Below are 25994 nucleotides of genomic sequence, written 5' to 3'. Positions count from 1 at the left end.
TGCTCACATGCAGCTGCTTCTTTCAGATTGTACTAACTCCTTCCTCTTTATCATGGGGACTTGCACTTCAATAATCTACATGTACCCACTGCCCCTCTCTTCAGAGCCTCTAATTGGGCCAAGTGGAGGGATTCCATTAAGTGTTCCTTTTCTATTAGTCCGAGCTGCAGACATAATGGTGTTTATTTGGACAAGTATTCTGTTTGGGAGAGATTCTGCCTCTGACTTTGAAATCTCATTTACTGTCATCCATTAGTACTTCCCTCTTGTTTTTTTTTTTTTTCCAGAGCTCAGTCCTACCCAAGGTCAGTCACCTTTCTTCTCTGGTTTTCAATTATCTTTGTTGATTTTATTCTCATCTGCAATTTTAATTGCTGCCTAGCAATTTGAGTCAGGGTGTTCAGCCTATGAGGGTCTCTAGAGAATGACACCCTGTATAACAGGCATTGGTCGACAGGCTCCACTTTCTGTCCCCATCACTCAGTGGTGGGGGGGAACCAAAGGAATAGCAAGCCAAATCCTAGTTTCTTCTTTCGGGTAATTCCTCTGTTCATTTCACTGAGTGCAAAAGCCCTGTAGCATGAAGGACATTTGACACTAGTATTAAGACAAAAATCAATCTGTCCGAGAGTAGATTGGAGGCTGATTTTGAAAATTATTGAACCAACAACTACAAGAACCATCACTGTGAGATTTGATTTCATGGGTTTAAAAAAATTCCAGCAACTTTGTAATCTACACAATCGATTTTTAGAAAGCACTTTCCGCATATGTGAACTATTTGAGCTGGTACATAAAAATGCAATTTTATTTGACAGTTTTTATATTTTAAGCACTCCATGTTGAAATTTTTAAAAATCAGACGTGTTGTTTTGTTGGCAGTGGTAGTTTGCAAACTAATGAAGAAAATAAGAGAGGAAATTAGCTTGAAGCTGCAGAAGGTAAAGGAAGGAGGTGCCAGAGTCTGGAAATAATTATCATCCCTGCCACAGTTCCCATTAGCATTGGCAAAAGACCTAGGGTCTGACAGCTAAATTAAAGCCTGCTACCCAGTGAAAAATTAGCCACAGAAGGCTTGATTTGGGGTAACACTCCATCGAGTGCCTCTTAGTGTAGAGCTTGACAGCTTGGTTCCATTCATAAGATCCATGTAGGGTAAGGCTGCTGTGCAAATACAGTGATTCACCTACAGCAGGCAGTGTATACAAAGCAATGGACCCACTAAAGGAGCGGCATGTTCTGCAGGCTTCATTTTTAATAAGTTCAAGATTTCTATAAGCTTTTATACAACTATAGATTGTGTGTAAGCATGTCTCCCTCACCTCCCTGTCCTCTCTGCATCTTCTAGGCATTGTCACATATACTACCAGGCCATGTTACTTCTACTGCCAGACCATGCATGATTTTATGTGTCTGTATAACATCCAGGAAACACCAGTGAAAGCACATTATGCTTTTTTAAATGTAATATTTAAAAAAAATAATGACCCTCTCCAGCAGGGCCTTGTGCCCATTAGACAAATGATATACCACTGAGTTTTACCCTAGGCTCTGAGGTGACCTACTCAAAGCAGGTTGCTCCAGAGTGATTGTCTGGGACTCTTTTACAATGGCAGTAGTCTTTCCTGTGTATACAAGTGAGTTACTTAAAATGAGCCTTATTAGTCCTGGTGTGAAGACCACAGGGAGACTTGAGAACTCCACAACACCCATGTATTCAGATGTCTCCCAAGATACTTGAACTCACTCATTGTTGTCCCTTTATTGTGTGTAACACTTTATATGTATGTATGTATATATATATATATTTAATAAAAAGTGACTGTCCATTTGTCAATTACTCATCTGAGAAGTGAAAACAATAAAGAAATTAAAATATAATTCTGTAGATTGTTTGTTTGGTTTTGTATAGCCCTGTAATTCCAGTTACTTGGGAGGGTAAAGCAGGAGGATTTATTAGCTGACAGCCTGCTTGAGCTACAGAATGAATTTAAGGCCACTTCAGGAAATGTCCTGGCACTTTGTGTCAAAATAAAAAGTGAAAATAAAGGGTTGGGGATATATGTCAGGGGTGAAGTGCTTGCTTAGCTTGTCCATGGCCTAGGACTTAATGCTTGCACTGCAAAACCAACCACAAAACCCTCAAATATAGTGCTACTTAAAAGAAATAAACCTGGACTCACTTAGGAGGTGAGATGGGGAGGATGAACAGAGACCACCTGATGGATGGTCACATGCACAGACTATGTATCTCCTAAAAGTGTTCACAGAAGGGGCCAGCAGCACAGCTCAGCAGGTAAAACACAGCTGTCTGTCACTCCAGTGTGTGTGCACATGTGTGTGTGTCCTGGGTTGTTTTAAATGTTGTCAGGGTGTCTTAAACTGATAAGTTGTAGCTTCTAGGCTAGGGAACACATGGGCCGTCATTATGGACATTTCCTTAGGAAGAGAGAAAGGGACTTGTCACAGCTGCTGGGGAAGCAACAGACAGTCTCTATGGTAAAGAGATGTGTCTTTTTCTCATTTTCTGAAGAAATAAATATAAAGTTACAAAGAGGATCCTGTCATCTTGATTTTTCTTTGAGTCATCTATGATTTTCATGAGGGACAGGATAACTTTTATTTCAGAGAACATAATTGGTAAGCTTGCTGATGTTCTTATCCATTTGGGAGTCCAAGAAGCTTTGAAAAAGCTGATTGGACATTCTCCCCCATGACTGATGTTTATATAAATTAAGACCAACATTTCACACAACATTTCACAGAATAGAAAGCCAGCAGAAGGCTCCCTTGGGGTTTTGTTTCACCTACCAGGTAGACATGTGTCTTTGAAGGCCTGGAATTCCCTCCACCCCACGTTTGCTTTGGCTTCTGAACTGCTTCTAGTGCTACAATGACCAATGCAAGGGCAGTGTTCTTGGGGTGACCTTATTAGTCTGTTGAGTACTTAGCAGCAACACTGTGTTTATCAATGATGTTTAGCTACATCCCTGGCCTCTGTCCCTGGGTAGCTTGTGACATTCTTCCCATCATTGTGCCAACCATTGCTCTTGGCCTAGACATCACTGCTATTATTACACAAGATATTCTAGACCTTTATCATTTCTGTGCATGTTTCAAGGAAGATGGTTGTGTTGAGTCAGCCTTTCGGTCACAGTAACAAAATACCTAGAAAAGAGCTCAGAGGAGGCAAGGTTTGTTTTGGATCACGCTCTCAGAGGTGTCAATTTATCCTCACTTGGTTCCATTGACTCTGGGTCCATGGTGAGGTAGAGCAGAGTGGCTCATGCCATAACAGACAGGAAGCTGAGAGTTAGAGGAGGGATGGCAACATACCCTTTTGGATAAAGCCAGTGACCTACTTCCTTCAAGTAGACCCCACTTTCTAAAGTTTCTGCCACTTCCCAGTAATTCCAGAAAACTATAAATCTATTAATTTACTAGTCCACTGAGGAGGAGGTCAGAGTCTCCAAGATCTAATCGCCCTCTAAAAGCCCCACTTCTTAACACTGCTGCATGAGGGAAACTACTGGCACATTGTGTTTGAGGCAGAGCATCCCAGATCAAAATCGTAACATACCAATAGATTTCTTATACTATACATTGTTTACTGTACACTTGCCATGTGTCATTGTGATGTTTTCCCCTCTCTGAATAGACATCCTCTCTGAATAGACATTTTTCTTGCATTTCAAAAAACTCTAAATACATAATTTTCACCAATGTATTTTTCAAAACAACTTTTCCCCCTTTTAGAGAAGTGTAAGCCTGTCACATATTGTGTTTGGTCTTTTAATGTAGCAAATAGGAAACCTGGGAAAAGAGGAGAAAATTTGCCCTTGAAATTTCAGGTGAGCTATTTCCATAGCGTGACATTATTTGGACAAGTCCATCACATTTTCTCCATTTCAGTCCTTTTGAGTCTGAAATGGGCATGCTAATAACTTAGTGAGTAGTTGTGTGGGTCAAATGAGTAAATACCACAGAGACCATGGAAGCATGAAACAATATATGCAATCTGAATTTGGTGGCACATGCCTATAATTAATTCTGTTGGAGAAGTAGAAGCAGGAAGTGGAAGCAAGTTAGCCTCAGCCTCAGAGTAAATTGGAATCCACCTTAGGCTACACAGGAAATCTCAAGGTCTCAAAGAAATTTCACAAACAAAAGAAATTCCTGAAATTTTTGTGTGTATTTTCAAAGTGGTTAGCTGCATTTGAACAATTTCTATAACTATGCACATTCAAATGTGTGTGATGAACAGGATAAATAGCTCCCCTAAGGACTATAGGTTTTTGTTTTGTTTTTTATAATTGTAAAATAAACACTAAAATCTTGTAAGTTTCATTGACTGGTCAAATTACTGGACAAATACACAAGCACATGCAGGGATATACATAGGAGAAAGTAAAAAAAATTATGCTGTGTTTTATGCTATAAGTGATGCTCAACTCTTGGGTAGTATCACTGTGGGGTTAGGCAAGAAAATGATGCTTGATTTTCTATTCCTGGGCTGTAATGTCAGCCATAATTAAGAAGAAAAGGAGTTGAGCCAAGAGACTTTCTCAGTTCCTTTTGCTTTTGTGAGCCCCTCTGTACCAGTACTGTCATCGAATATTGACATTCTTGTCTCTGAATCCCTTCCATTGTGCATATAGCTGTAGTGTTGTCTACAGTTTAGCTAGTTCTTTATAGTCAAAAGATTCCACAATGGTGTAATCAAGGAGGCATAGAAGCTAATTAACTTTGGTTGGATTTTGATTCTTATTCAGCTTTCTAATAAGATCTTTAACAGTTAGGTTTTGTGACACTGTGTGGGTGAATTCTTCCAGTATTTGCATGTACCTGTATTTGCATATGAAAATGTTAAGGCTATTACATTGGAAAGATGACCTAGGATGTGGGGAAATGTCTCTGTCTGAGTGCTGAAGTGAGCAGGCACCTTTAGAAGCAGCACATGGATTGCTAGGGTGGAGGCAGGATCTGTGGGTTGCATTCTGCCTCCCAACCCTGGTTTTGGGGGGTTACTCCTCTCTGGTTCCCACTTTTTCTAGCAAAACAGGCACACTTTTGGTTTCCCATTCCCACATAGTCCTTGATTCTCTTCTGACCCTCTGTCTGTAGCTGAGTTCAGGCAAAGTGGACATGTGTAGCTGGAGCTTCTTTCCAGTCTGGTCCCACAGCTGCTTCAGTCCCAAATAAGCACACAGACGCTATATTAATTATAAAACTGTTAGCTGATGGCTTAGGCTTCTTGCTGGTTACTTCTCTCTTAATTATTAACCCATAGCTATTAATCTATGTATTTTCATGTGGTCTTGGCTTACCGGAGAATGCCCAGATCTGCTACTCGTTTGGCGGCTACATGGTGTTTATTCCCCCTTCTTCCTCTTCCCAGCATTCTCCTCATCTCCTAGTCCCACCTATCGATTTCCTTCTCCTGGCCAATGAGTTTTTTCCTCAATCAATAAGAGAAACATATGTACAGAAGAACATGCCCCATCAGACATGTTCGGTTTCAAACTGTGTAAATTTCTAATCTTGCAGCAAGAAAACATGACCAAAACAACTTAAAAGGAGGAGAATTTTATTTTGGTTTATGGCTTCAGGGGTCTGCCTAAGATTGTTTGGCTGGTAGTGAGGCTGGCCAGATGAGCCATCATAGCAGAAGAGCTGGTGAGGAGCTGCTGGCTCATAATGGCTAGGAAGGAGGTGGAGAAGAAACAGGGAGCCCATGCTAGCTGGCTTCTTCCCCCTTCTTTTCCTTTTAGCCAAATCCCTTGCTTGCAGGACGGTGTTGTTCACGATCAGATCTCCCCCACTTTGTTTTGATTCTACGTGCCAGTCGTCTCTGGACACCTTTTCACAGATATAGCCAGAAGTGTGCTTTCCCAGTCTCCTCAGCATCTCTCACTACAGTCATGTTGTGAAGATTTTAAGCATTACAGACAACTTCTTTTTTTTTTTTTTTTTTGATTTTTGAGGCAGGGTTTCTCCGAGGCTTTTGGAGGCTGTCCTGGAACTAGCTCTTGTACACCAGGCTGGCCTCGAACTCACAGAGATCTGCCTGCCTCTGCCTCCCGAGTGCTGGGATTAAAGGCATGCGCCACCAACGCCTGGCCAGACAACTTCTTTTGTCTCTTCCACTTCCTGCTATTTTTACCTTTACTGGCACAGGTGATGTAAGAAAATTTCTAGCAAATTGACAACAGACTCTCATAACAGTATAAAATGTGTGTATTATGTGGCATAATGTAGCCTCCAGATTAATTTTTCCTTGAAGCTTTTGGCTGTTACATTGTTTTGAGATAAGGTCTCTGCAAATATGAACAAACCAAGATGCAGTCACGTCATAAAGGATCTCAATCAATGGCTATCCTTAGAAGAGTGAGCTTTGTTTCTACACAGCAAAAGGAACAATTGACTGAATAAAGAAACTTCCTGCAGAGTAAGGGAAAATCTTGACCAGTAGCTCTACAACCAAGCAATAAAAGAACAGACCAATCGACAAATGGACTTATTCAGTGAACAGACAGTTAACAAAAGAAGACATTCAAAGATTCAAACAGCCAGCAAGCACACATATGAAAACATTTATAACCTCAATAGCCATAATATGCAAATTAAACCACATTTATATTATCCCTTACCCCAGTCCAAATGGTATTTATAAGAAAACAAATAACATGAAATGCTTGTGGGGCTGTGAACGAAAGGGTACACAAGATTTGTATTTCTATGGGAACCAATATGGAGGTTCCTCAGGAAACAACAGCACTTCCATTTGATCCAGCTATCTTCCAAAGACTACAAAGCCACTGAATCACATAGACACTTGCACATCAGTGATTTTTTGCAGCATTGTTCACAATAGCTGAGGTATGGAATAAGCCCGGAAGGCCAATAATAGAAGAGCAAATAAGGAATGTGTTCTACACACATAATGGAAAAATTTCAGTCCTAAAGAAGAACAGGGCTATGTCATCTGCAAGAAAATATATGTAACTGGAGATAGTCAATCAAGAAAGTCAGTCAGTCTCGGAAAGACAAACCAAGAACATTTTTCTTATATGCTGTTCCTAAATTTTATATAGTCACATAAAATCATGTACGGATGAATTAGTAGAAGTGAAGTGGAATTGTCTAGGTGAACAAAAGGACTGAGGGATGAGAGAAAAGGAGGGGTAGGAAGAATAAGACAGGAGAAGAATACACTACCTAGAATATACCCAAGAAAAACTTGAAAACTTAAAATAGGCGCAGACAATGTGGTTTTTCTCAATGGGAACTTTGAGGTGTCTGATGATTTGGGGACTAAATAAAGGCACTATAGCAGACAAGACAAACCCAAATAACTGACCAGAAGTAGCCACAAGACCAAAAAGTCAGATATATCTAGGGCTGCACAAAGTGAAATTTACTGAGGACTCATAGATGGGAACAGTACAGTGAACAGCTTCGAGACAGAGCCTTGTATCCCAAGGGCAGGATATAACCTTCTCAGCACAAATGTCAGTTGAAGAGGAATCTGTGTATTTGGTGATCACCTGACTGTCTGACACCCTGTTCTATAGGGCTTGGCATGGTCACCAGGATCACCCACAATGTGGTAGCTAAGGTCAAGGCAGCTGGAACTGCACTGGTGACTGAAAAGATGTCATTAGTTCACAGAGTATGAAAGAATCTTGATATATTATTACCTGTGTTTTAAAACATAAAAGCTGTCTTATAATTAGCTTCATAGATAATTCATGACTACATTACATTTTATAAACAGCATTACATCAGTTAAGTAGTAACAACGATTTGCAACCAATTAGTCAGATTTGAGAGAAGCTGTTTAATGGTGAATGGAGGGGCAAGAAGTTTTGAAAACAGAAGGTAATACATACTTCCAAACCAGACACCGAAAAGGTATTGATGCTTTCATTTTTAAAAGCTCAAATGTCAATGTCCTAAGCGCACCTAAAACAGAGAGTCTTGACTACTTTTCCTTACTACGAACTGTGTCCATAGTAATTGGTCCCTGTTCTGATGTCATGAGGAAGGGCCATTATGAGGGAGTCTGAACTAGCAGTAATAAGGGAAGATGAACTAGGTTGGTTTTCTGTAGGTGTTTTGAGAGGTGTTCTGGTTGCTGCAGTGTTTAGTGGAATTTGACTGATACATAGTGGATTTGTGTGTGTGTGTATTTTGCTTTTGGATGTTTTTTATTTTGTCTTTTTGGTTTTTATTTTCTTGGTGCATGTGTGTGTTAGGGTAAAATTTTGGTTAATTTTGGCTTAATTTTTGGAAATTTTACTCTCATTTTACTTTTTAATTTAATTTATTTATTTGGGTAGTCTCGCTACCAGTAATGTGTGGTACAAAGGGTGAGTTGACATCAGGGCCCAGCCCTGTGCCCACCCTCTCATATGAGAATCTCGTGGCCCAGTATACCATCCTGAGAACCATAGGCCAGGGAGGCTGTGCACAAGTGAAGCTGGCCCACCACCGACTCACAGGCGCTGCCGTAGCAGTAAAAGTCCTGCTGAAGGGGACGCACCAAGCCTTCCCGATTAAGTCTGAAGTGAAGATAATGAAAAGAGTGAATCATCCCAACATCATTTCACTGCTCCAGGTTATTGAAACAGAACAGAACATCTTTCTGATCCTGGAATTGGCTGATGGACGTGAGCTATGGGACTGGATTCAACAAGTCGGCTACCTGCAGGAGGGCATGGCCCGGAAGATATTCAAACAGATAGTACAAGCCATGTGCTACTGCCATGCCCAAGGCATAGTACACAGAGACCTCAAACCAGACAACATCATGGTGGATGCTAGGGGCAAAGTCAAGATTATAGACTTTGGTCTGGGTGCCTTAGTCAGACCCGGAATGAAGCTGTCTAGGTTCTGCGGTGCCTTGCGATTTGGTGCCCCGGAATTCTTCCTGCGCCAACCCTATGATGGCACCAAAGTGGACTCGTGGGGCTTAGGTGTTCTCCTATATTTTATGGTGACTGGGACCCTGCCATTTGAAGGTATCACCTTCGAAGAACTTGGAAGTAAAGTTTTGCTAGGACAGTATGATGTTCCCTCCCACCTCTCACAAGATCTGCAGGATGTTATCCGCAGCTTATTAACTGTAAACCCTAAAAAGAGACCAACACTAAAGGACATTTTGAGGTATCCTTGGCTTAGGAAAGGAGATGTGGGTTCATCAATCCATTGTGATAAGATGAGCCCTAGCCACCTGGACCCTGCGATCATGGCCGCTATGGCAGATATGGGGTTCGATCCACGTGACATTCGGGAATCTTTACTCCATAGGTTGTTCAACGAACCCATGGCAACCTATGGCCTACTGCAATGCCAGGCACGCCAGCAGGGTGGCTTCACCAGGCAAACCAAGGCAGTGCGACCAGGAATAACACCTTTTCCCACTCCCACAGATCCCGCTACTTTCCCTGGGTGCCGAAAGAGGACAGCTGATGCGGCAGCCCTTCGAGCCCTTCTCTCATTGTGCTCAAAAACTGAATCTGCAAAGGACAGACAGCAGGTAGGACAGAGGATCAGAAGAAGTGTCACTATGCCTATAACTGCTCTCCGCTGCCTCCAGAAGAGGGTACCCACTCATGCTGTTGTCCGGGACCCCACAGAGACACAGCATAGTGGGACTACAGACACAGTAAAAGGAACATGCAGAGGCTGGAAGAGGTGGGCAAGGAGGATTGGGACCTGTATATTACGGACCTTCTGCTGCCTGCCATGCAAGAAGAAAAGAGTGGTGCCCCAAAAGGAAGAATAAGCAGGAAGAGACAAGAAGTCAGAGGCTAGCCAGAGGCGCTGAGATCCTGTGAATTATGAAGTCATGGCATTGGGGGTCATTCTTGAATGGACTCAAACAGCTGCTGAGAGGGACCCTCGTAGGAAGCCCAGAGGCCTGGGTGGAACCAGGAGAGGTAGCAAACGGCTCAGGAGTCTTCAGGTGGACTCCATTCAGCAGGGATGCAGGCAAGACAGACGCTTACCAAAGCATCCGGGTTAAATGTCTGAAAGCAAGGTGGAAGACGGATGCCCTTTGCCTGCTTAGGATCTTGTTAGACCGAGGCATGTCCTGACCCTGCTCCTCTAGGCCGTGATAATGAGTAGATTAAACTGCTCCCCAAATCTGCTTTTGACTCTTTTACATTTAATTGATCATAAAGAATATTCATTAATCTTTTAATAAAGTAGGTAGAGACAGGGAATATCATGCAATGATAGAGATTTGCATAAATGATGTGTGGATAAGTCAGTTGGCTGACAACTTACAGAACATAAAAAAAAAAAAAGAAGAAGAAAAGCAGTGGCCCATGCCACTGTTAGGAAGATACTGTCTTAATCTATTTGTCACCTTTTATCCTCACGGAGGGTCAGCTTCACACCCTACCACCCATTTCCCTGGTAATACCAATTTCAAGAAAAGGAAGTATAATTGCCCATCCAATCAAAATTTAAAATTCCATATGAAAGTGTGTGGAGAAAGCAGGCTTATTTTGAGGTTCATTAAGGGAAAGATATCTGTGGACAAGAATAGAATCTCTGTTCTACCTCTGGCCCTGGGCAGGAAGACAAAACATTCTAAGCTGCCCAAAGTACCTATTAATGAATCATGAACTTGAAGGCATGCTACCCTTTCTGTATGTTCCTTGGATGCCATCCAAAGTCCTAAACATGCTTGATTGATTCTATCCATTGATCTCTGGGACCCAAAGTCAAAAGGGCATAGTTGTTCCTTGTCTTTTACCCCTCTTCCAAGCTGCTGGGTGTTTTAGCCTACCTGCCCTATTTTTCTTTCAAAAGGTAATAACAGTCCATAGGCATATAAGTTTTTTTTTTTACTTTTTTGTCATTGCGTACAAAAAGGGAAGTCCACTATCCAGTAATATGCTAGGTATAGGTTGTGTTGTATTCTTCCTGTTGGTACTCTCAGCTCACCATACTGAATTTGCTTAACTTGTCTGAGCAGATCGTTTTAACCCACAGTGTTGTAATTTAAGAAAAACAGTACTCGACAAAAAGATAACATGAGACAAGGTTCATGCAGAGTTTTTTTTTAATTAGGATAAGGAAGCATAAATTGGGAAATGGGAGGGGGAGATCAATCTCCTGAGATAGGAGCAGCAGGAGAGAGGAAATGGGGAGAGAGAGAATAGAGGGGGAGAGAGACAGGGAGAGGGAGAGAGAGTGGAACAGAAAGAGTGCAGAGCCTGCACCCCAAACAAGTCCAAGGTATCAGGAAAAGAAAGACAAGACGTCCAGCTGTTTGTACTAAGAGAATGTATGTGTTGCCTTTATTGCCAGGAGAGAGAGAGAGAGAGAGAGAGAGAGAGAGAGAGAGAGAGAGAGAGAGAGAGTCTTTACTGCAAGTGCTAAGAGGTCTCTCTCTTGTAGGGAGGGAGGAGCCTTATATACAGGTTTACAGCACAGTGGAAAAACCCCAGGTGGAAAAGAGCATGTTTTCCTCCTGCTAGATGTTGATGTCAGAGAGTCAAGGCTGGGGCAGGAAGAAAACACTTAGACTGGAAAACAGGTTGGACTTGTTGACTGACCAGTGACTCACAGAGACCCCATAGGGCCTGGGGCCCAACAAGAGAGGGGAAGAAAGAAAGAGAGGGAGATGGGAGGTGGGCATGGCCCTTTTAAAAGAGAACAGAGTGAATGTGCACAGGAGGTGCTCTTAGTGACTATAGCTGAGGGTATATCCTGTCAGAACCCCGAGGATAGGCTAATACACTTGAATACTAACAAACAGAAGTACCTGGAAATGTGTTAATTTCTCTGACTCCTTCCTGTGTGTCCACAGTACTATGTGAAGTGCTACAAACACCTCCTATATGACTGTCAGGGGCTACAGCATCTCCATGTGAAGGCCCCACATGAGTGAGGCTTGGGGAATGAATTGATGCAGCTTCAGGGAGCATCAGGACTCAGGGAATGTTCAGGATCAAACCAACTGCCAGCATTTCAACACTGAAGCAGGGAAGAGAGATGGTGTCTATGTGTTGTATTGTCTATTCATTGTACCTTGCGTTTGTATCTGTTAAGTTCACACTCAGTGAAGAGTGTATGTGGTTAACACATTTTAAAAACTCCTACTCACACTATGCAGCAGATAATCCTTGATTTTTGGTGAGGTATGTTCAGTCAGATGTAAAGTGAATATGTCCATATGCCTTCAGTGTCCAACATTCAAAGAATAAGGGCAGGTACCAATCTCCACCTTCCACCTTATCTGAGACAGCATCTCTGGTACCCCTGCTGTGGAAGTCAGGCTAGCTGGCCTGCAGTTTGGGGGCATTTCTTGTCTCTGCTGCCCACTTCAACACAGAAGTACAGATATGCAGGCTACTGCTCCAGCTTCTCTATGGGCTCTGGGGATTTGCACTTTGGTTATTGCTCTAAGAAAGCAATTGCTTTATCTACTGAGCCAACTCATTGCCCCCTTTTTTCTTTGAGGCAGGGTGTCAATGTATCCCAGACTTGTGTTGAATTCCTTACATTGCCAAGGATCATCTTAGACTTCTAATTCTGATCTCTCTACCTCTCTCCAGTGCCATTATTCCTGGTTTATGTGAAACTCAGGAGTTCATGCATGCCAGTCAACCACTCTACCCCCAAAACTACATCCCTAGGCCAAAGGTGCATTTATTATATCTAATCTGCACAGGCACCATTCAGCGTGGTAAGAGAGGATCATGCTATTAGGGTGGGAAAAATTCCAAGAAAAACTGAAGGTTTCTCCTGAATGCAGATTGTTTTTGCTCCATTGTGAGCTGTGAAACTAAGAAATCTTAAACTGTGGTAAGTTGGAGACTGTTCAGAGACCATTTTCCTCCTTTGACATACCAGGTACAAAATATGAGCTACTGAACAACTAGAAGCAACAAAGACCAACAGAAGGACCTGGGGAGGTAGTTTCCAAGCATTAGGACCTGAGATTTGATCCCCAGAACCTATGCAAAGCTGGGCACTGTGATGTGCACCTGGAGCTCTCATGCTAGGTGGCTGAAAGGTGGAACTCCCTGGAAGCTCAAGACCTCCTATATATAACTCAGCCACAGGGCATCTGACGCCCTCTTTTGGCCTTTGCAGGCACTTGTGTGCACTCATGCATACGTGCGTGCACACACCACGCGCACGCACGCGCGCACACACACACACGCACACGCACACAAAGAAAGGAAGAAAAAGGAAGGAAGGAAGGAAGGAAGGAAGGAAGAAAGGAAAGAAATGCCTGTTATGCGGATCCCAGATTCCTCCAAGAATCTCTAGCTAGTAGGTGAGATATTTGGCTCCTGACTTCTGTTGGATTGGACCACCATATTTATTTATTCTTTGAAAATTTCATACAGGAACACAATTCATTTTGATATTTTTCAGTTTCAGCTTTCATTGTACATTGAAGGAATCACAACATAATTTTTGATGCACACATGCATAATGAGAATGTTGCTGCAGTCTACCCACAGAATACATACACCAAGAACTCTAGAAACCTTTGTGGAAAATCTTTACAGTGTATGATTGTGGAAGGAAGGAGAGTAGCAGACAAAAGCACAGAGGAAACCACATGAGGAAGATAAAGTGCCTCATCCATGGGGCTGAGTCAGAAGAAAAGGGAGAATGACCTTAAAACCACAAGAGATACAGGAGAATGTTTGAAGGTTTGGTATTCTATGAGCTCAGGCTGGAAAAAGCTGATAGGACATGATTCCCACTGCAATCCAGACCACTTTAGTTCATGTTGTTATATATTTCCTCTCCATCCTGGGAACTGAAACACAGGCCCACACTCCAGGCAATGCTGATATTAATTGTAAAAGCTCCATCCAATGTAGAGAAGCAAAGCATTGTGGGGGAAAACGATCCAAGCACTACTACTCATTCTGTCACTCTCAGCCAGTTTTCTGGGCCTTTGGTTCATGTGTAGAGATAGTGAAATCTTGTAAGGATACCTTCAGAACACTGTACAAACTCAACATGTTGAAGGACAAAACTGTGAAGTCATTCCAAGCTGGTGAGCAGGCGGCGTGGATGTTATTGTACATGAGCTGAATCATGAAAGAGGTAATAAGAGCCACCCTCCCAAAAAGTATTTCTCCTTGCCTTCTGCTGGCATAATATGAGCCTTACAAGCTGGGATGTGTTTGTATGTGTAGAGGGTGGTATGTGTATGTATTTATGTATGAAGTCTGTTCAGGTGTCTCCCTCAATCACTCTATGCATGTGTATGTTCCCATAAGTGTATGTCATGTGAGTGTGGTGCTCACAGTGGTTGAAGATTGCATTGGACCCTGTGGAGCTATAGTTAGAGTTGGTTGTGAGCTGCCTCACATGGGTGCTGGGAACTGAACTTGGGTCTTGTTGAGGAGTGGTGAAGGCTCTTAACTTCTCCAGCCCCATAACAGGCAGGCATTTCAGTAGCTGAAGACTGTTGCTGGAGTTTTTCTTTCCAGCCTGGTCATTCAGCCTTCCAAATAAACACATGGAAGCTATATTAATTATAAATTTATTGGCCAATGGCTGGGGCTTCTTACTGGCTAGCTCTCTCTTAATTATTAACCTGTTTCTACTAACCTAAGTGATTCCGCATGGTCTTATCTTACAGGAGAAGGGTCTGGACCTGTTACTTCTTCCTTGGCTACATGGCATCTCCTCGAGGTCTCTCTCTGCCTACCTATCTTAGAATTCTTTTCTTCTCCTAGTCTTTTCTATCTTCCTGCCTCTCCTGGCCAATCCGTGTTTTATTCATCAGCCAATAAGAGAAACATATATACAGAAGGACATCCCCCATCACATTAAAGTAAAATTAAAAATTCATACTAAAGTGATTAACAGACAGATAGGGTGTCCACAGAAAAACAGCTTTTAGACAAGGAGCATTTTAGCTCTCCCTTCTTGTTCATCCCCAGTTAACTTCTAGTCTACTTATTTATTCATCTGGCTTGTGCACACTATTGCTTTTTACTAATTGCACCCTCAATGGGTGAGAAATAAGACTTTTAGAAGGTGGGCAGTCCAGGCTATGCTTTTCTTTATTCCCATGGAAAATACGGTTTGTATTTCATTTTTATAAGCATGCATTTCCTTATTAGCTTGTAATAAAATTATTAAAGCAAAGAAGTTCAGGGCACCCTTTAGAAACAAATTATAGCTTTTCCCCTCCATCTTTTCAACAAGATGCAATACATATATAGGAGTCTTTGTTTTCCCTCACTGGCCCCATAAACAGAAAAGGACAAAGACTTTACACCTCTCCTATCCAGAGCAAAGCAGGCTTGCTGTGGATTCAGCTTTTCTAGCCTCTGTTGGTAAGTGAGAGCCGATATTGTAACTCTCTTCCCTATGTATGGAAAAAATTATGGTCCATAGAAAACTCATTGTCTCGAATCTGCTCCTCCAGTTTATTGCATATTAGTCTCTGGTCTCTCATTGAATTGACTTATCTGACAGCTCTTTTAGCTGTAAATAACTAGTAGTAATCTAAAATAATTCCTGTTTGTTGTGTGCTGGAATTGCTTGCACTGGAAGTCTAGTTCTGTGCAGTGGTGCTTTCTGGCTGTGGGAGAACCAGCCTTGTCTCCAGCTGCAGATTTCCTTCAGCTTTTCTGATACATGGGTTAAGCCTGCCCTTTCTTTTGAGATGGTAGTAACCTGTTACTTGCCTTACACATTGTCAGAGTTTCATTCTGTTGCTGTGATAAAAACAACACCTTGACTAAAAGTGACTTTAGGAACCAAGTATTTATTTCATCTTACACTTCTAGCTCATTGTCTACCATTGAGGGAAATCAGGGCAGGAACTCAAGCAGCAAGCTAGTGCAGAAACAATGGAGGGATATCACTTGCTGGCTTTCTTTTGGGCTTATACTCAACTAGTTTTCTTATACAACCCAATACCACCCAACACTAGGCTAGACCCTCCTGCATCAATTAATGTTCAAGGCCTTCCCCTACAGACATGCCCATGGGCAGCTGATGCAGGCAGTTCCTCAGAGGAGGTTCTCCTCACAGCTATGGCAAGTTGGCAAAGCTAACTAGGCCACTCATCAACAAGTAAAATTTCCAGCATGTTTTAGTGTGAATCTATATGATTTTACCTTTTCTGAAAATTATTCTCTAGCTCTATTCTCTGTTGTCTAGGACAAGTGCTGTTGTAGAGTGGCTTGCAATAAATGTGGCATGAATGAATGAATGGAACCATGCAGCACAGTGTCATTATTATCTCATGAGCGCATGTGAGCATTAACAAGTTTGAACTTGATTGCTATTATTTAGTCATTGTCAATATTAATGATGACTTGGAATTTACCCAAACTATACCCATTCCATTAGAAAAAAATCACTCAATAAAAATGGGCAAAAATAAAAATTCACAAAATCAATGATTAAAAAAACATCCCACAATGTCTTTGCAGAGAATTCTCAATCAATAGTCAGTTGCTATCCTTCTAGCCTTTCATATTATCTAGTGATTTAACAAGAAGTATCCATATTTCCAAGTGCTTAGCCCTCTAGCTACAGAAGTGAAGAAAAAGCAAAAAATGTTCCTTCCCTCCAGGAGCTGATGTTGAGAAGCATGTAAAACTACACAAATAAATGGAAAAATCCCAACCCAAGAGATAGAGAATATGCAGATGCTGCAATGTGTGCATTGCAAACATCATTGAAGTCTTGTACTGTTAATAACAGGTTCTATTCACCATCATTAGTACGGAGCTTGGAGCTTGAACCAGCTCCTCTCCTTTCCCACAACAAGTGCATAAACTTGAAGCTTGGGTGCCCCACCCTGCCTCTGCCACCCAGCTTCAGCCTCCCCCCAGGAAAGTTTAGAGAAAATTTTTTCTGGTAGGGTAACAAACAAGAAAGGCATTCTTGAAGTTCAAGCTCATCATGGTCCCTTTGATCTGCCCTTCCAGATAGTTTTATGATTTCCACACACCCTGTATGGCATATTCTCCACAAACAACTAGAGCAATCTTATGAAAATGCTAAGACTCACCACATTATATCCCTGCTTAAAGCCCTTCTAAGGCTCTCCATGCTTCTTATGATCAAATGGGAACTCAGACATGGCTTTCAAGGTGATTCTCTACCACCCTAATGTTATTTGCAGCTCTGCATTTAGTTAATAACTACAGTGCCTATCTGTCATGGGCTGAATGGGAAATGACCCCATAACTCAAGGGCTTGCACACTTTGGTCCCTACTTAACTGCTTTTTAAAGACATTATGGGACCTTTAATAGGTAGGGCCTAGCTGGAAAAAGTGAGCTGATGGGGGAGGGCATTGCGAGGGTTGTAACTTGGCTTCATTTCCTGCTGAAGCTCTCACTGCTTCCTGTCTGGACTGTATCTTCCTGAGTTTGCCTTCTGTTGCTGTGCTAAAGCACACTGATGAAAAGAAACTCATTTTGCACATTGTAGTACAGGGAAGTCAGGGCAGGAACACAAGCAAGACCTTGAAGCAGAAAGCATGGAGGAATGCTGCTGGCCAGCATATCAGACTCACACTTTACAGCCCATGCCTATTTGCCTTGGGAACCGTGCCACCAACAGTAGGCTGGCTCTGTAGGGTCCAGGAATATAGAAATATAAAATTGTAAGCCCAAACACATTTTGGAAAAAAAACTAAAGCTAGCATCCACTGTTAACTTTTAACAACCACTTTCTGCCTTAAGAGCAAACATCCTGGCAGTCACTGTGTGCAGAGGTACTTTCTTTTTTTTTAAATTTTTCTTTTATTTTTATGTTTAAATTTAGATTAGAAACAAGGTTGCTTCACAAGTCAGTTCCAGGTCCCTCTCCGTTTCCCTCCCCTCCTCCCGTGCCCTCTCCCCAACCCCCCTCATTATCCCCTCATTTCCCCAGGGAGGGTGAGGCCCTCCATGGGGGTGTCCATAGTCTGTCATTTCATTCAGGGCAGAGCCTAGACCCTCCCCCCAAGAGTTCAGGGTGAGAGTGCATCTCACATTGTGGGATGGGAGTCCAAAGTCCATGGGTATACTCGGGATAAATACTGATCTACTGCCCAAGGCTCAATAGATTACCTAGGCCTCCTCACTGGCACCCCCATTCAGGGGGTCTTGATCAGTCCCATGTTGGATTCCCAGGCTGATGCCTGGGATTCAAGAGTTAACCCTTGTCAGGTCAGCTGTTTCTGGGGTTAAACCAGCCCAATCTTAATCCCTTTGGTCATCAGTCCTCCCTCTCTGTTACTGGCTTTCTTGAGTTTAGCTCAGTACTTAGCTGTGGGAGTCTGCCTCTTCTTCCATCAGCCACTGAGTGAAGTTTCTGTTTCCCAGACTCTCTGGCCATGGGATTGTAGGCTGGCACTCCCCAGATCTATGTCTAAAACCCATATATAAGAAAGTACATGCCATGTTTCTCTTTTTGTGACTGCGTTACCTCACTCAGGATGGTTTCTTTTAGTGTCATCCATTTGCCTGCAAATCTCAGGATTCCATTGTTTTTTTTCTGCTGAATAGTACTCCATTGTGTAAATGTACCACATTTTCTCTACCCACTCTTCGGTTGAGGGGCATCTAGGTTGCTTCCAAGTTCTGGCTATTACAAATAATGCTGCTATGAACATAGTGGAACAGACATCCTTGTTGTTTGAATGGGCATCTTTTGGATATATGCCTAAGAGCGGAGTTGCTGGGTCTTGTGGTAGGTTTATTCCCATTTTTCTGAGGAATCTCCACACTGATTTCCAAAGTGGCTGAACCAGTTGGCACTCCCACCAGCAATGGAGGAGTGTTCCCCTTTCACCACATCCTCTCCAGCATAAATTGCCATTGGTGTTTTTGATTTTAGGCATTCTGACAGGAGTGAGATGGTATCTCAGAGTTGTTTTGATTTGCATTTCCCGGATGGCTAAGGATGTTGAGCACTTTCTCAAGTGCCTCTCAGCCATTTTAGACTCCTCTATTGAAAAATCTCTATTTAGTGTGCAGAGGTACTTTCAGCAATTTTCTTCTACCACACAGATTCCGATCTAGGCAAGTATGGCAGAAAAGGTTGGCTCCTAACTGTTGCCTCTATGTGACCATCTGTGTTGTTTTCCCTTAATTTTTTTAAATTTAGAAACAATCATTTTACATGTCAACCTCCCTTCTCTTGCCCTCCCATCCTCCTAAGGCTCCTCTCAACCCTCCCAAGCCACAGGCTTCCTAAGGGGTGAGACCTTCCATGGGAGATCATCAAAGTCTGTCACATCATTTGAGATAGGGCCTAGGCCCTCCTCAGTGTATCTGGGCTGAAATAGTATCCCTCCATAGGGAATGGGTTCCCAAAGTCCATTTGTGCATTAGGGATAAATACTGGTTCCACTGTTAGAGGTCCCATAGACAGCCCAGGCCTCCTAACTGGCACCCACATTCAGAGGATTTGGTTCAGTCCAATGCTAGTTCCCCAGTTTTATGACTGGGGTCCCTGTGCTCTCATTAGGTCGGGTCAGCTGGTTTTACAGGTTTCTGTAGCACTGTCTTGACCCTTTGCTCATCCCTCTTCTCTCTCAAAAACTACATTCCAGGAGTATGTCCCAGTGCTTAGCTGTGAGTCTCTGCTTCTGCTTATATCAACAATTGGATGAAGATTCTAGGATGGCAATTAAGGCAGTCATCAATCTCATTATAGGGGAAAGGCATCAAAGGCAGCCTCTCCACTACTGCCTAGATTCTTAGTTGAGGTCCTCTTTGTATATCTATAAACATTTCCCCAGTTCCAGGTTTCTCTTTAAACCTATAATGGCTCCCTCTATTAAGGTATCTCTTTTCTTGCTCTCCACTATTCCTCCCCTGTTTCAGTCCTCCTCATCCCTCTTGTTCTCCTTCCCCCTCCTCTTCTCCCCTTCTCTTTTTCCTCCCTCCCTCCTGTTTCCCGCAATACTCCCAATAGCTCAGGAGTTCTTGTTCCTTTCCTTCTTCAGGGAACCATATATTTTCCCCCTAGGGTCATCCTTGTTTCCTAGTTTCTCTGGTGATGTGGATTGTAGACTGGTAGTCCTTTTCTCTATGTCTAATATTTCATATATGAGTGAGTATGTCTAATATTCATATATGAGTGACTACATACCATGTTGTCTTTCTGTGACTGGGTTACCTCATTCAGGATGGTTTCTTCCAGTCCCACCAATTCACTTGTGAATTTCAAGATTTCATTGTTTTTTTTCACTAAGTAATATTCCATTGTTTAAATGTACAATATTTTCTCCATTCATTCTTCAGTTGAGGGGCATCTGAGTTGCCTCCAGGTTCTGGCTATTGTAAACAATGCTGCTATGAACATAGTTGAACATATGTCCTTGTTGTATGAATGTGCATACTTTAGTTATATGTCCAAGAGTGGAACTGCTGGATCATGAGGTAGACTGGTTCCCATTTTTCTGAGAAACAGCCATACTAGTTTACAAAGTGGCTGCACAAGTTTGCACACCCACCAGCAATGGAGGAGTGTTCTTCTTTCTCACATCCTTTCCAGCACAGACTGTCATTGGTGTTTCGATTTTAGCCATTCTGGTCAGTGTGAGATGGTATCTCAGAGTTGTTTTGATTTGCATTTCCCTGATGGCTAAGGATGTTGAACACTTTCTCAAGTGTCTTTCAGCCATTTTTTATTCATCTATTGAGAATTCTTTATTTAGTTCTGAGCCCTACTTTTTAAATTAATTGTTTGGTGTTTTGGTGACTAGCTTCTTGAGTTCTTTGTATATTTTGGAAATTAGCTCTCCGTCATATGTGGAGTTGGTGAAGATCTTTTCTCATTCTGTGGACTGCCATTTTTGTCTTATTGATTGTATGCTTTGCCTTACAGAAGTTTCTAAGTTTAAGGAAGTACTATTTCTTAATTGTTGCTATTGGTGTCTGCGCCAGTGGGGTTATGTTCATGAAGTGATCTCCTGTACCAATTTGTTCAAGGTAACTCCCACTTTCTTTCTCTTCTAAGAGGTTCAGTGTGGCTGGATTTATGTTGAGGTCTTTGGTCCATTTGGACTTAAGTTGTATGCATGGCAATAGATATGCATCTATCTACAGTCTTCTACATGTTCACATCTAGTTATGCTAACACCATTTGTTGAAGATGCTTTCTTTTTTCCATTGTATAGTTTTAGCTTTTTTTGTCAAAAATCAGGTGTTCATAGGTGTGTGGATTAGTATCAACATCTTCAATTCGATTCCATTAGTCTACCTATCTGTTTTCATGCCAATGCCATTACTATAGCTCTATAATAGAACTTGAAGTCAGGGATGAAGATGCCTCTGGAAATTCCTTTATTGTACAGGGTTGTTTTGGCTATCCTGGGTTTTTTGTTTTTCCATATATAATTGAGTATTGTTCTTTCAAGATCTGTGAAGAATTATGCTGGTATTTTAATGGGGGATTGCATTGAATCTGTAGATTGTTTTTGGCAAGATTGCCATTTTTACTATGTTGATCCTACCTATCCAAGAGCCTGGGAGATCTTTCTATTTTCTGGTATCTTCTTTAATTTCTTTAGATACTCAAAGTTCTTGCAATACAGGTCTTTCACTTGTTTGGTTAGTGTTACCCCAAGATATTTTATGTTGTTTGTGGCAATTGTAAAGTGTGATGTTTTTCTAATTTCTTTCTCAGCTCATTTATCATCTATATAGAGTAGGGCTACTGATTGTTTTGCATTAATCTTGTATCCTGCCAGTTTGCTGAAGGTTTTTGTCAGTTGTAGGAGTTCCCTGGTAGAATTTTTCGGGTCACTTATGTAAACTATCATATCATCTGCAAATAGTGAACATTTGACTTCTTCCTTTCCAATTTGTATCCCCTTCATCTCCTTTTGTTGTCTTATTGTCCTAGCTAGAACTTCAAGTATAATATTGAAGAGGTATGGAGAGAGTGGACAGCCTTGTTTTGTTCCTGTTTTTAGAGACATTAGGGTGAGTTTCTCTCCATTTAGATTGATGTTGGCTGTTGGTTTGCTGTATATTGCCTTTAATATGTTTAGGTGTGTTCCTGTTATCCCTAATCTTTCTAGGACCTTTATCATAAAGGTGTATTAGATTTTGTCAAAGGCTTTTTCAGCATCTAGTGAGATGATTATATGTTTTTTCTTTTTCAGTTTGTGTAAAGAGAAGCTTTTTCTTTGAGAGAAGCCTTCCCGCCAGCCAGGTTCTAGAGCCACATCAGTTCCAAATAAACACACAGGAGGCTATATTAATTATGAAGCTGTTGGCCTTGCTTGTTTCTTACTGGATAGCTCTGACTTAAGTAATTACCCCATAATTGTTAATCTAAGTATGTCTCTTACCGGAGAATAGTTCCGGGCTTCCTACCCCCATGGCATTACATGTCAAACTCTCCTGTGTTTCTCCTTCCCAGAATCCTCTTGGACTTCTAGTCCCACCTATCTAGATTCCTATTGGCTCAACAGTGCTTTATTGACAAAAGACTACCCCAACATCTCCTCTTTTCTGTTTAAACAAAAAGAAAGGTCTTAACTTTAACATAGTCAAATTGTATATGACAGAACAGTTATCAAGTAAGAACATAGTTACAATATTTTAGCAAGATTTAAAGAAAATATCATCCATCCCATCCTTATGAGTCCAAAGTTCTATATGTAGCTTATCTTTTATCATAACTAAGGAAAACTATAACTATAACTATCTGTCTTTAACTCCATCAAAGACCACAGAAGGATAATATATAAACACGAGGATTGATAGAGATATCTTACTGCCTGGACAGTCACCCGAAGTTCCTCTGTAACGTTGGGGCATCCCTCTTTAGCACATAGGCCACAATGTGTTTGGAACACTTCTCAGCAAAGCAGGAAATTTTAAACTGTCCATCTGCATTGGCAGTCTGTCAGTCATTTTTCTGTGTCCTGCAGAAAGTCTGGTAGACTCTTCCATGAAGCAGGAACCCTGTAAGACTGAGTTTAGCAGTCACTTTCCCATAGGTCCTGAATGTCCAGATTATACAACAACAGTCAAGCAGTACAGGCAAGAGCAGTTTCTTGCCCAAATGGCTAATCTTGCCATGTTGAAAGCAAACTCCATAACGAGTTTCTTTGATGCCCATCTTCCTCTCAGACGTAATTGGTGCTGCCAGGAGCAGACATTTCTCATTGTCAACAAAAACCCTAAACCATTTTAAATGCCATTTTCTGAAGGCCTTTGAGAGGTTTGAAGACTGTTTATCTATCTCAAATATATTTCTGTATATCTAGAAAACCTAACTTACCTAACTATAAATTCTGACTATTATAAGTAACTATCTATAATCTGTATTTAATTACGCATTACATTTTAAAAGATCAGTATAAGCACAATACTTAATCAAGAGGAGAAATATACATATCACAAAATTGACCTTGAATTTGTATCAATAAATGAAAAATAATACCCATACCATAATTCCCCTTTTTACCATTAAAAAGAGATTGGCTGTGATCATTAGCCAATTATAAACAATCCCATTTAAATGAAAACAAAGATTTATAAACAAGATGGGAATTAGGACATCGCTCATTCCAAACTGCTTCATGCTGGAAGGGGGCGCTGTTTATACCGTGGGGATAATGACAAAACTCAGAAACCTGTATAAGTCCTTATTTTCAGAGTCTGTAATGCTGTATCATCTTACCTGTTTCAGTTGTTGGAACACCTGGTCCACTGCTCCCGGGGGTCTTGGTTCATCAAACCACAGAGCCTGGAAGGAATCCTCAGCTTTTCATTTTCTGTAGAAACATAAGTAAAATCTCCTTTCCCAAGTAACATAACATTATATTTAAATTTGAAGTTAAGTCATTTTCAAAAGATAGAAGTTGGATTAATTTAGCAGCATTTATAATCAAGTGTACTTTAGTAGCAGTTCCTTCTTGAGCAAGTAAAAAACTGAAAAACACAATAGCATACAGTATCCAGACTCTCTGTGTATTTTCCATCTTTACGTGGCATATTTATTTATCTATTATTATTATTACTCTATTTCTTTTACTTTTATTTATTTTTCTTTGAGACAGGGTTTCTCTTTGGAAATCTGCCTGCCTCTGCCTCTGGAGCAATTCCTACCGGCATGTGCCACCACAGCCGGCTTCTTTATTTTCTCTCTCACACTTACGTATATATTTAAACACACTGTAAACCTTTAGAGGCTTTTCTTTATCCAAGTCTGACTTTACAGTAAATCTTTATGTTTTTCTGGCCATGTGTCTTATCTGTTAAAACTGCAGCAGTTTAAACTGTCTTTTTTTTAAGATGGTGGGCGTAAGCGTGATTTCAACTTACCACCTCAGTCCATGCTGACATCCAGCAAAAGCTGCCACTTCCAGCTATACATACACACCTTTTAATCATTAGTAGAGTCTCTTAAAACAACCTTGGTGGGTTTTTTTCTTCTTTTAATGCCTTGTCAGGAAGACTAACTTAAGCCAGCTGCAAGTCTCTGCTTGCTGCTAACAAAACAGAGCCCGCCTGAGAAAATGCTGCTACCAAAAAATCTGTGCTTCTCTCCGTTCTTCTGTTTCTAAAATTCCTTTAAAGCTTTTGTCATTCTACGTGGAAATTCAATCCCACTTCTGACACCATTTTGTAAAGAGAAGCTTTTTCCTTGAGAAAAGCCTTCCCGCCAGCCGGTTTCTAGAGCCGCATCAGTCCCAAATAAACACACAGGAGGCTATATTAATTATGAAGCTGTTGGCCTTGCTTGTTTCTTACTGTCTAGCTCTGACTTAAGTAATTACCTCATAACTGTTAATCTAAGTATGTCTCTTACCGGAGAATAGTTCCGGGCTTCCTACCCCATGGTGTTACATGTCAAACTCTCCTGTGTTTCTCCTTCCCAGAATCCTCTTGTACTCCTAGTACCACCTATCTAGATTCCTATTGGCTCAACAGTGCTTTATTGACAAAAGACTTCCCCAACAAGTTTGTTTATATGGTGGGTTCCATTGATGGCTTTTAGTATGTTGAACCCTCCCTGCATCTCTGGGACAAAGTCTACTTGTTCATGGTGGATGATTTTTTAATGTGTTCTTGGATTTGCCAGTATTTATTGAATATTTTTGCATCTATGTTCATGAGGGTTATTGGTCTGTAGTTCTCTTTCTTAGTTGTGTCTTTGTGTGGCTTAGGTACCAAGGTAATTGTAGCCTTGTAAAAAGAGTTTGGTAATGACTCCTTGACCCTTCTGCTTCTATTGTGTAGGACACTTTGAAGAGTATTGATATTAGCTGTTCTTTGAATTTCTGGCCAAATTCTGCACTGAAAGCATCAGGCCCTGGGCCTTTTTTGGTTAGGAGACTTTTGATGATTGCTTGCTTCTATTTGATTAGGCGCTATAGATCTATTTAAATTGCTTGTCTTTGATTTAATTTTTGTAAGTGATATCTATTAAGAAAATTGTCAATTTCTTTCAAATTTTTTTAATTTTTTGAAATTAAAGGACCTGAAGATCCTCTGGATTTCCTCAATGTCCGTTGTTATGTCCCCCTTTTCATTTCTGAGTTTGTTAATTTGCATGTTTTCTCTCTGCCTTTTGGTTAGTATAGATGGCGGATTGTCTATTTTGTTGATATTCTTGAAGAACCAATTGTTTGTTACATTGATTCTTTGTATTGTTTTCTTTGTTTTTACTTTATTGATTTCAGCCCTCAATTTGATTATTTCCTGGTGCCTACTCCCTTGGGGTGAGTTTACTTCTTTTTGTTCCAGAGCTTTCAGTTGTGCTGTTAATTTTCTAGTGTGACTATTCTCCAGTTTCTTCATGTGGGCACTTAGTACTATGAACTTTTGTCTTAGCACTCATAAGCATCTCATAAGTATTGGGTATGTTGTGTTGTCATTCTTATTGAATTCTAGGAAGTCATTAATTTCTTTTTTTATTTCATCCTTGACACAGGAATGGTGCAATTGCACATTGTTCGATTTCCATTAGTTTGTAGGGTTTCTGCAATTTGTGTTGTTGCTGAATTCTAACTTTAAA

General features: G+C 41.2%; 1 protein-coding gene across 1 annotated transcript; it reads left to right on the top strand.

The window, feature by feature from the left end:
• The first annotated feature begins 8356 nt into the window (after positions 1–8356).
• LOC101824923 (sperm motility kinase 2B-like) lies at positions 8357–10125 on the top strand. The gene has a single exon (XM_005086501.2). It carries the CDS (start codon positions 8357–8359, stop codon positions 9788–9790), a length of 1434 nt encoding a protein of 477 aa, XP_005086558.1. The 3' UTR covers positions 9791–10125.
• Positions 10126–25994: the final 15869 nt, after the last annotated feature.

The sequence above is a fragment of the Mesocricetus auratus genome, unplaced genomic scaffold (genome assembly GCF_017639785.1).
Source record: "Mesocricetus auratus isolate SY011 unplaced genomic scaffold, BCM_Maur_2.0 Super-Scaffold_100024, whole genome shotgun sequence".
Lineage (NCBI taxonomy): Eukaryota > Metazoa > Chordata > Mammalia > Rodentia > Cricetidae > Mesocricetus > Mesocricetus auratus.
The sequence above is the reverse complement of the archived record's forward strand: the minus strand, read 5'-3'. Positions and strand labels throughout refer to the sequence as shown.